This window comes from Antechinus flavipes, chromosome 2 (genome assembly GCF_016432865.1).
Source record: "Antechinus flavipes isolate AdamAnt ecotype Samford, QLD, Australia chromosome 2, AdamAnt_v2, whole genome shotgun sequence".
NCBI lineage: Eukaryota > Metazoa > Chordata > Mammalia > Dasyuromorphia > Dasyuridae > Antechinus > Antechinus flavipes.
In genome coordinates this window covers 629,329,396-629,341,477 of record NC_067399.1, presented here as the reverse complement: position 1 = coordinate 629,341,477, position 12,082 = coordinate 629,329,396, and the positions used below count along the sequence as shown (strand labels likewise).

Genomic DNA, 12,082 nt, shown 5'->3' with positions numbered 1-12,082 from the left:
TCTGGTCCTGCTCATTTCACTCAGCATCAGTTCATGTAAGTCTCTCCAGGCCTTTCTGAAATCCTCCTGCTGGTCATTTCTTACCGAACAATAATATTCCATAATACTCATATACCACAATTTACTCAGCCATTCTCCAACTGATGGGCATTCACTCCAGTTTCTGGCCACTACAAACAGGGCTGCCACAAACATTTTGGCACATACAGGTCCCTTTCCCTTCTTTAGTATGTCTTTGGGGTATAAGCCCAGTAGAAACACTGCTGGATCAAAGGGTATGCACAGTTTGATAACTTTTTGAGCATAGTTCCAAATTGCTCTCCAGAATGGCTGGATGTGTTCACAATTCCACCAACAATGTATCAGTGTCCCAGTTTTCCTACATCCCTCCAACATTCCGCATTATCTTTAAGCCTTATTTTAAGCACTGTCTTGTTCACTAGTTTGTATATGACTATACAAAGTAGAAGAATGAGAATATATGGGCAAATAGGAGCTAGATGTATTGCATTGAATAAGGGAGTTTGGTAAATTTTTTGTTCTCATCACAGCAGACTATTTCCTTCCATCTCCAGCACTCTAGACTGTCCAAGAAATATGGCATGGAGCTCTTTCTAAAGAAGGAATTTCTCCAGTACACAGGCTCAGTGAAGGAGCGAGGAGTATTGAATATCTTGACATCCCTGAAGCAGGTAGGAATTGATGGAAAAGTAGCTTGTCAGTAAGCATATATAGAATATTATATTTGATTGGGAGAGTAAGGAATATAGGTTGGGAGGGTAGAAGCTAGTGATTGGTTAAATAGTTATGGACAGATAGGTGATGTAGTTTATACTTGTAAGTAGACTGTGGCAATGGCAGTGCTTTATTGAGCATATTAGGCATTCTGAATGCTGGCAGATGTTGCAAATATCAAAGAGATTAGAGATGGAAAGAGACCCTGCCCACACTCTCTGAAGAGTTCTGCCTTATAATACTTCTCTTTATAATTTTACCTGCTTTTTCCTTCTTTCCTTTATGGTGTCACAAAAAATATATATATATCATATTTGTTTGTATGTTATATAAATTTAAATATTTAAATACATTCAAAATATTTATATTAATATCTGATCTTGGGGGGGGGCAAGTCAGGGTCAAATGATTGCCTAGGGACACATTGCTTATAAGTATCTAAGTTCAGATTTGAACTCAGGACTGGCACTCTAAACCTGGGTCAACTAGCTGTCTCAAAATAATTGTGTTCCCAAAGCTACCCCCAAAATGGGGTAGATTTGAAATATTGGGTTTAATTTTTACTACCTTATTTATGGCCTTGCTTTGATATTTAATACTCAATATATTTTAGAAGCTGCTTATTATAGTGAGCAGGGCACCTAGGTAATTCAATGAATAGACCACTGGGCTTGAAGTCAAGAATACTCATCTTTCTGCATTCAAAACTGGCTTCAGACATTTATTAACTGTGTGTTCCAGGACAAGTTACTTTGCCCTGTTTGCCTCAGTTTCCTCATATGTTAAATGAACTAATGAAAGAAATGGCTAACCACTCCATTATCTCTGGAAGAAAACTTCACATGGGATCATGGAAAGTCAGAGAGGACTGAAATGACTCAACAGAAAAAAAAAAAAAAACAGTGGGCAGAGCTGTAGATTTACTTAGAAAGACCTGGGTCTAATCTTACCTTTAATGCTTAATAATTATGTGACTACATGCCAACCACTTTGACTTTGAGCCTCAGTTTCCCCATCTGTAAAATGGAAGTAATGATATTTATAGTACTTGCTTTATAAGTTTTGAGGATCAAATGAGATAGGCATTTAACTTCCCATGTAAATAGAAGCGAGGTGCATTACTTAGCTACCTACTTTATATTATTTAAAAAATTTTTCCCCAGATCAAAGAATATGTGATGGGGAATAAGGTGTGAGAAGATGTGGGGTGGGACAGAGTATGAAAAGTTTTGAACACCAAACAGAGGGTTTAGGAGTTTAGGAGCCATTGGAGTTTATTGAGTGGAGTTGAATGGGTGACGTGGTCAGACTCTGTATTTTAGGAAAATGACTTTAGAGGGTAAATGGAGGATGGATTGGTCTGGGGAGAGGCTTGTGACAAGAAGACTAAGCCAGTGGGGTATTGCAATATTACAGGAGATGAGGGACTATACCACGGTGGTGGCAATGTTGGATGAGAGAAAGGAGACTATATGAAACTGATGGGAATCTAAAATGGGCAAGATTTGACAAGGTGGATGAGAGGGTGAAGAATTAAGGATGACATTTAATCTCTATGAGAAATGATCCAGTTGGAACCCTACACTGGCCCAATAAGTATTGATCAGTATTGATCAATTGATCAAATTGATGATAAATATTGATAAAATTCCACAGGGGTAGTGATTATTGTAAGTTCTATATGTAAGACTCCGGAGCTGCAGATTTTAAGTTTACTTGCTTAATCATAAGAGACTAATTAGAGACCCTCTTGGTATTCCTTGATACAGTGACCGAGCCCAGCACAGCAGAGGTGACTCAATCACATGGAACGTCCTCAAACTTATTTTTGTGTCTTTGCATTGCTCTCTCTTGTCCAACTTGAGTAGGTTACTACCTTATGAACTATGAGCGGAGATGCCCCATGATTTGCCCATCCCAAGATATACCATTTTAGATGATGTGCCATTTTTTTGACCCTTGAAGCAATTGCTGAGGTTCTGTAGTGTAGTAGCCTTTCTAGAGTATTCACGGATCAACTCTATCATCAGGCCTTATAAAAATAAGGCCCTGGCACAAGGGGGACATCTCAAACCATGAGGAAAGTCTGGGGTCCACTTCATTAGAGGGAACTGTGGACCTTTAGTAAAGTGCTGTTGGCTCAGAGTTCTGCCTCAGTTTCTTTTATTGTAGATTGGACAATTTTAAAATCCACACCTGGAATACTTGTATTTTCTTTGAACAAATCAAAACCTAGGTAGTCGATAACCAAGGGGGAACAGATCCTGGAAAATTGCACAAGGCAAGGATTCAAAATTCAAACTACCAGATTTCATAGGATCTGCAGGAGTGGAGTCAGAGTAGAATTAGCAAGAGAACAAATTCAGATTTGTGTATATTCTATCTCGGGTAACTGGTTCCTGCAAGTGGCTAGTTTGGAGCTTTTTAATAGAGGTCAGTAGTCACATTTGATTAGAGTGGAGGAATAGGGGTGCTTCTAAGAATCAGGCTTTACCCCAGGCAGAAGCTGACAGGGTCATATGTTTGTACAGATCCAGCAGAAAAAGGGAGTGATCGTTGCCTCTGACAGCAACTTCTCCATGGCTGTGGCCTTCCATGCAACTGAACTTCAGATTCCGGTGTTTGTCATCATGCCCAGCAATACCTCTGTGGCAAGCGTGAAGATGTGTCGGGACTACGGCGCTGTGGTGATCACCTTTGGTGGGTCAGCCAAAGACTCCCGGACTCATGCCCAACAGCTAGCCAAGAAGAATGATTATCTCTTTTTGGAGGAGTAAGTGAACCAGACCTGAAGTCTGTCAGGTTCGACTGGGAGACAGGAGGTAGTGACCATCCTAGAATCTAGAAGTCTAGAGGGCAACTTTTATCATGAGAATCAGGTCCTGAGCCCTTTCCCTCCCTTTTCAGAAATATTTATTAGGTGTCCATTATATGTATAGAACACTTTGTTATACAGAGAAGAGATACAAAATGCATGTAATACATAGCGTTTGTCCTCAGAGGACTTATTATATTTAGTTGGGAGAATCTGTGAAGCACTCAAGCTATTTACCTCTTATTATTTGTTCTCACAACATGACTAGCCCATATAACTTATTTTAAAATTTAAATTGTATTTTTTCAATGAAATAATTACTTTCTCTACCTCCTATCTTAGCAAATCCCTTATATACATTGAGAAAAAAGAAAAAGAAAATCCTTGTATCAAATGTGCATTATTCAATAAAACAAATGATAGATTTTAAAAAGTCCTCTTTCACATTCATCACCTTTATGTTAGAAAGTGGATAATATGCTTTGTCATTTGTCCTCTGGAATCATGGTTAGTTACTGCTTTGATTCGAAATTTCCAATCTCTCACGATTGTTTTTCTTTATAATGTTGCTGTCATTGTGTACATTGTTCTCCTGGTTCTATCCACTTCATTCTACATCAGTTCATACAAATCTTCTGAAGCCATCCCCTTTGTCATCTACATTTTTTTCAGCACAATAGTATTCCATTAAATTCCTATACTATTATTTGTTCAGCTATCCTTCAATTGATATGTACCTCTTTAGTTCCCAATTCTTTGCTGACCTGGAAAGAGCTGCTATCAATATTTTTGTATATGAGTTCTTTTCCTTTCTTTGATCTCTTTGGGGTTTCATCCTAGTAATAGAACCACGATTATATAATCTGCTTGTACCCACAATACATGTATCCATTGCCATCTGGATCAATTCTTTGGAGATGGCAATTTGCAACTATACAGTATCATTGGGAGAACATATGTCTTAAAAAGATTGGTTTCTGCCCCAAGGAGTCACTTGGGATCATTAAAGGCACTGTTCAATATCCTAATTCAACCTCCTTTCTTCCTATTAATCATTGATGATCTACCTTAATGAAATTATCAAAGAACTTCCTGCCTGATCAAAATTCAATTTGGGGGTTCAAAGAACTTTTGAGGGCAAGAAGGGGTAATTAGGTTCTTCTGCCCATCTTCCCTACCATTTAGCAGCAAATGTTTTCTAAGTGGTTGATTTTGTGCTGGGTCAGAGGAACCCCCCAGAAAAAATGAAAGATCACCATACTTATGGATCCTAACAATGTTTAGTGAAGGACTTCTTCCAATTAGCTAAGACTTCCATTAAAAGAGCAAAGACCAAAGATACCAGGACTTCAGTTTCCTCCAGGTAGCAGATGAAGTCTCTCCCCCAAGTACCAGTGCTTAATAATGCTGCTGTTCTGAGATCAGTTTGTGAGATACAGCTTCCACAAAGCATTTTTTGCTTGTTAATAAAATGAAGGGTCCTGTTCCTTACATAACATTTTTATAATTTCTCTCACTTCTCAAAGATTCTAGGGCAATGGATTATTAAGGAGACAAGGTATTACCTGTTGCTCTCATCCCAAATCTAGCTGTGCTGTAACTGTGTTCTCTACACAGCTGCTAATCTTTCTAAGACACGTAGTTGACCATATCCCTGTCTTGCTCTAAACTCTTCAAGAAATCTTTACTGTTCTTGTATACAACGCAAATGTTTTAGTCTAACATTCTAGGTCTTTCAAAATCTGGGTCCTTCCAGAATGGGGCCCCCTGTAGCAGGAGGGCCTGCAAACTCATAAATTGCTCCCTCCCTTCTGCCCCATTTTCTTCTAAGAGAATAAATCAATTTTACCCTAGTGGCTTTTCTGTCCACTGGTTTCTCACAAATGGAGGTGCCCAGTATGTCCATAATTCCAATAGGCCCTCTGAAGGACTAGAAACCTCATATACAGATGAGGAGAAGTTCCATGTTTATATAGTCTCTTTAAATCACCTTTGCATAAAAAATAAACTTTTTGATTTGTAAGAAAAAAAAAAATCTGGGTCCTTCCAATCTTTTCAGTTGTTTGACATTAGTGGTACACACTTTCCATTCTGGTCAAATTGGATTAAGTTGTTCCTGAGTTCAAAACTCTTTCCTCCATGCATCATTCCTACCCCTGGAATCTTTTTTTCTCATCTCTGAAAAATCTTTGAGACTTGTTTGCAATGTTCTGGTTAGCTCTCTGGAGGTTCTCTGAAAGGATCTTGGTTTCAGCAGAATAATCACAAGAATAGTCAGGAATAAAGTCCAAAGTCTTTATTATCTCCTTCACCTGGGGCTGGACTAGCTTTGGGGGGACCTTCACATGGACCTTGGTCTTAATGGAGAAATGAAAGAGACAGGACAGCTCCCATGAGGGTCTTTATCTTCCATTCTGTCTTCCAGTCCACTGTCTTCTCTATCTCAGAGTCTGTCTTCCCTTCCAGATCTCTTAGCTCTTATGTACTCTATTATGAATATATCATCATAGGTGTCAATCTTATAGAATAGGTATCAACTTGTGGAATTATATATACTAAGTACTAAGTACCTGTAAACTAGAGAATCATTATCTCAATTCCACTGAGTTAACACCTTGTTGTAAGATTACTTGTTTCAAGTACATTTGGCCCTCTCCACTTGTTACTTTCTCTCTCTATTTACCTTAGGTTCCCTCTCTTTTGAGAAAACTTTGCAGGTCCCAGAAGATTCCTAGCTTTTAATCTACCTTAAATTACTTTGTAATAATCTTAAATGGAAGAAACTGGAATTACCTAAAATTCAAATCACACCACATCCACTTACTAGCTTTGACTCTAGAAAAGTCACTTAATCTCTTCAGCTTCAGTTTACTAATTTGGAGAAAGGGAAAAATTATGGCACTTCCTCCACAAAACCATTCTTAGGATCAAATGAGATCATCTATGTAAAGCTCTTTGTAGAACTTTGTTGTCCTTGTTCAGTCTTGTCTGATTCTGTGACCCCATTTGGGGTTTTTTTTTGGCAAAGGCACTGGAGTGGTTTGCCATTTTCTTCTCCAGCTAATTTTACAGATGAGAAACTGAAGCAAACTGGGTTAAGTGACTTGCCTAGGGTTACACAGCCAGTTCAGGATCTGATGTCATATTTGAATTTGGGAAGATGAATCTTTCTGGTTCCCAGTTCTGTGCTCTATCATTCAATCAACAACTGTATCACCCAAATGCCCCTTCCTTGCACATATTAGGTATTTAATAAATGTTTGTTTAATTTGTTGATCCAGTTTTCACTGAGTCAGAAGTGGATTTTGTTTTTCTTTTCCCCTCTCATATTTTCTTCTATCTTCCAACAGAGAAGACAGCCTCGAGTACGTCTCTGGTCTGGGAACTATGGGGTTGGAAATCTTCAGGCAGGTACCAAGCCTGGATGCAGTGGTGTTCCCTGCTGGAGGCCCTTGTGCACTTCTGGCAGGCTCTGCAGCTGCACTGAAGCAGCTGAGCTCCCAAATCTCTGTGATTGTAAGTTCCCACCTCCTCCAACACTCCTGGCCTTGATGTGAGATTCAGTGGTACTTGTACTAGTACTCAGCCTGCCCTGAACTCCTTATGGGACAGCTGATCAATTCCCAGCCTTTCATTGGCAAAGGAGAAAGAGCAACATGTAGAAAGGAGAGCAGAAGAGAACAAATAGGGAGCCAGGCAGAAAGCTAGAGCTGGTATAGACTTTGAGGTCATCCTCCCAAACCCCCTCATTTGACAGATGAGCAAAATGAAATAAATGCTTTTCCACTTGTGCTAGTGGCCCCGCAGGGAGGGGAATCGGGGCTTCCTGGTTCCTCACCTCAATGTTTTTTTTTCCATGCAACTACATTTCTCCTAGTCACTTGATGCCATTCTCTTTCCCTAGGGTGTCCAACCTGAGAGTTTCCCTATCCTAAAGCATTCTCTGAAGGTAGGTCATCCAGTGGAGAGCCAAGCCGGGGGCGGCCACCTGTTCTATAAAGGTAGGAGCCCTCCCAACCTCCTCAAGACCTTGATTTTATAATGGTCTTACCCTGGGTCCTGGATCTATCCCTTATTGTATGTTTTTCATATACCAATTGATTAATTAACCAACCAATTGATTTAGAAAACACCTACTATCCATAAGGCATTATCCTGTGCTCTAGCATTGTGACAGGGAAAAGGATTTTGCCTACTATACCACTGGTACAGTATGGATGCGGAAACTCTTCCCATCAATGCAGGTCATCACCTTCTCTGTAACTCAAAAGTCCCAGAGTTATTCAGAGCCCTGAGTTGTGATAGGCAGCATATGCCAGACTGACTCTCTGACAATGTGGCTTCCTGGGGATACAAAACAACAATAAAACAGTATCTGTCCTCAAAGTAGTTATTTTTTTGATCATAGGTTTCCTATTTCATTATTAAACCAACTTTAATTCAACATTGTGTCTTAGTTAACACCAACTATCAAGCTAACTCCTGCCATACTTTCAACTTTGTAGAAACTCATAAATTCCAGTCTTTTCCCTAAGAAACTGACTGGAAAGGTAACTAAGATGGGCCAATAGGAGCTTTATCTTAGGGCACTGAATTTAGAAGGTGCCTTATTACTTGAAGTATTAGAGCAGAAGTTAAAGAGTAAAGTTTTTTTGTCTCAATGTCACAAGAATAGATAAAGTTGAAAGTTATTAGGTGGTGGCTGGTGGATCTTTTCCCCTAGCCAAGTTGGGGCCAATTTGACAACTTTCCTAAAAATTAGTGTCACACTTATGGCCCAGATTGCCTATTTTCTTAGGGATTAGTATCCTGATTCCTTCAACCCAAAGGGTATCATCCTGATACCTCTCTTTTCAATGTAGGGCTTTTGCCTTTCTTTGGACAAGGAGTATGATACTTGGCAGAGAGCAGAAATCCCCCGTTTCTGACTCTGCCCCTAAATCTACCTGACTACAAAGTTAGTAGAACTTTGGGAGGGAGCTCCTTAATCCAGGACATTTTTTCTCCACAGACTTGAGTGAACCATGCTCCAGAAAAAATACCCTGCAGCTGGTGGGGCAGCTTGTGGACAAGATTGTCACAGTGACGTATGTTTCCTAGATAGCTCCCATGTGTAGAGGGTACTCAAGACTTGCAGCTATCATGGAGGGAAAGGGGGTCCCGTCTTTTTTTCCTTATTTCTTTATTTTACATCCTTCTGACAGGGAAGAAGACATTTTGATTGCCATGCTGAGGCTGCTGGAGTATGAAAGAGCCACTGTAGATGCAGAAGGTGCCATTGGTCTAGCTGCTATTGTGGCCGGGAAGTTACCAGAGTTAAAAGGCAAAAGGTACCTAATGGATAGACAAAATCCTGAAAAACTAATTTATTTGTGGTTGTCTATGTGCTCTGAGAGCTGAATCCAGATATTTGGCATCCATTTACGTCAATATCAAATCAACATCCATATAACCCTTATTATGTTCAAGATGCCATGATGGGTCTGTGGGAACACTGTTACTCAGGATGTAATTTGCCCTGACCCATCTCCAGTCATTCTGATTTATGTCTGGTCATTGGACCTAGGTAGGGGAGAAAATGAGGCTGGTGATTTGCAACTACTCCCTCCCTTAAATCCAATTCATCGCCTCCTTAATATCACGGTCCTCTTTAAGAACAAAGAACATACAGCAATAAAAACTCTAGTTGTATATAGGAGATAAAATTCATACCTAAAAGACATAAGACCTCTGTCTTATCTGTCTCAGTGGAAATTAAGTGATTAAGTGATTTGCCTAAGTACAGTTTGATAGTATCAATACCTGTTTTTGAACTCAGGTCCACATGACTCCAGAGCTGGTACTTGCTCTATTGTAAGGCTCTATTGCCCTCCCCTCCCACCTACTATTTGTTCTCTAAACAAATACTATGAACTTTGAAACTTCAGTGGAGTGTGATCTCTTTTATGAAATCCCTTATTGTGGAACGAAAAATTCTTTTTAAGAGAATCTAGGACAAAATTGAGCTGTAGGAAAAGGATCCGGCTTTGCATAAACACAACTTCTTGCTATAGGCTTAAGTTTTTTCTTCTCATTACTTTATACATTTTTGCTGGTCTCCAATCTCTGGCTCAAGGCACTCATTCCCCTAATCTGATTGGTTGGTTGCCTGAATATTCATATACAAGCAGTCCTCTCCTCCAATTATTTCAGCCGCCTTTTTTTTCCATTACCACTTTTGATCATATGACTGATATAGCATCCACTCTCTCCCTTAATTGAGCACTATTTAGACTTGATAACATGCTGTAATTCCACATTTACTCTTTGACCATTGCATGTAAATGAGAGTGTGTGGAGAAATGCTGATGTGAAGATGAGGCAGGATAAAGGGTACAGGTCAGCATGACTTTCTAATGAAAGTTTGCTTTCTCCGGTGCTCTTGGAAAAGAAGTTAAAAGTGTGGACATTTATCTTTGAGATAAGAATCTGAACACAAGAGATTAAACAAAGTTCCTCAAAGTTAATGAGAATATCCAATTCAGAGTCTTTTAGCAGATATATCAAATGTCCAGCCAGCTTTTTGAGACATTCCCAAAAGATTTTCCTTGAAAAACATTTTCCTCCTTCTAGCCCCAATATTGCCAGAAACCTGTCCATTAGAAATAGAAGGAATCTATGTTGCACAATGGCCGGAACGATGGATTTGAAGTCAAGATAACTTGAACTAAAATCTCACCTTAGTTGTTTATTACCTGGGTGATCCTGTGCAAACCATTTAACCTTTCCTAGCCTCAATTTCATTATCTGTAAAACTGAGATTTATAAGTCATTGTGGGGCTCAAATGGGATGGCATTTTGCAAACAGTAAAACACAAGGTGAATACCAACTAATATTCTTTTGGATTAGATACTGCCCCCAGCCCATTACCTACTTAACAAAATATACATACGCACTAGAAAAGATAACATAGGCAGTCCGGAATGCCTCAATGGGATTGACTTTACCAAATGACTCTCTTGTTTGGACAGGCATGTCGCCTTATAGCATACGGGGTCACTAAATACTAGATTAGGGGAGAGGGTAAAGTGGGGAAAGGAGGTCTAGAGGGAAACTGAAAATGGAGAATTGGGAGTTCTGGAGAAAAGAAAAGGTTTGCTACCTTTATAATTGTCCTAAGGCTTAGTGTATACCCTTGAATAGCATGGATGATGAACTTTGACTGATGTGCAAGGAAACTATAGTAAAATATATGTTTAGGCTTTGAGTAAGAGAACCATATGTCTCTGATCTGAGAAAAGTCAGATGAGGCTCATGGTAAATGATAAACTCCTTCAGGAATGGACCCTTTGGAGATTTTTTCTCTCTATGTTCCTAGTGCCTTGCACATAATAGGAATTTAACAAAGGTCTACTTTGAATTATAGATTAACCTGCAAGCTTTTTCTGGATGATTGTTATAGTTCTAGGTGGGTTTTGTCCTGGAACAATTATGAATGCTAATTCTAATGGGGAGAATAATAATGGAGAACCTCCTATGTGTTATGTACTGTACACTGTGTATGTATAAAAAGCAAAGTGAAAGGGAAGGAGCCCAGATGGATTTTAGAGGATAGGTAGAATTTGGACAGACTGAGACGACAGGGAGAGAGCCTAGGCATAGAGGAATCGAGAAAAACACCAAAGTTGGAATATGCAAAAATTAATGACATGAAGATGAGCAGCAGAATGTACACATCAGAGAAAGATCACAAGCTTATCGAAGTGATTCTCAAGGCCGAGATCTAGAGGAAAAAAAATTGTCTAAGATCATGCATGTGCTGAGTGACAGAGCCAGTCCAGCCTAGGGACTCTGCCTCCAAATTCAGAACTCTAGACAGGAGGGTTTAGATTTAAGCCATTGCTGACATTAAGAATCTCTGCTCTCGGGGCAGCTAGGTGGCGCAGCGGATAGAGCATCAGTCCAGTCCAAATGTGGTCTCAGACACTTAACACTTCTTAGCTGTGTGACCCTGGGCAAGCCAATTACCTCAGCAAAAAAAAAGAATCTCTCCTCTCACCAAGTCCCTGCCTCCAGTAACTTACAATACAGTGGGAGAGGCAAGGAAAATTAAAGTGAGCAGGGTTAAGAAACCCTGAGACATATCCCATGGGGTTTGAGGAAAAAAGAACCCATAATATTGAAAAACTGTCGTGTGGCTAGAAGAGAGCCAAGCTGGGGAAAAGCTTCGCTGGGGAATGACTGCTGGAGAAATAATCATAATCATCTTCCTTTTTAATCAATCTTGATTACTAAGATTAATTTTTCTAAAATGATACTTGAAAGTATTCCCCAGTGTCCTACAGATTTTGGTACTCTTGAAAAAAGTTCTGATTGTTTTCCCCTTGTAATAGTTCTGACAAATTCCTGTGTGTGTGTGGTATGTGTATATGTGTGTGTGTGTGTGTGTGTGTGTTGTGTGTGTTTAATACACAAATCTATGTCACACAAATGATCTTGGTAATTATTGGGATGTTTGAGAAATAGTTTTGACAAAAATAATCTGAGGGAAA

At 39.5% G+C, this 12,082-nt stretch overlaps 1 protein-coding gene across 1 annotated transcript in view; it reads left to right on the top strand.

The window, feature by feature from the left end:
• Positions 1-12,082, top strand: part of LOC127546963 (L-threonine dehydratase catabolic TdcB-like) — a 35,034-nt gene that overhangs the window by 15,588 nt on the left and 7,364 nt on the right. The window contains exons 4-9 of the mRNA XM_051973835.1: positions 576-692; positions 3,267-3,508; positions 6,901-7,066; positions 7,455-7,551; positions 8,562-8,637; positions 8,755-8,880. Of these exons, the coding sequence (XP_051829795.1) occupies positions 576-692; positions 3,267-3,508; positions 6,901-7,066; positions 7,455-7,551; positions 8,562-8,637; positions 8,755-8,880 (824 nt within the window). The remainder of the gene's footprint in view (positions 1-575; positions 693-3,266; positions 3,509-6,900; positions 7,067-7,454; positions 7,552-8,561; positions 8,638-8,754; positions 8,881-12,082) is intronic.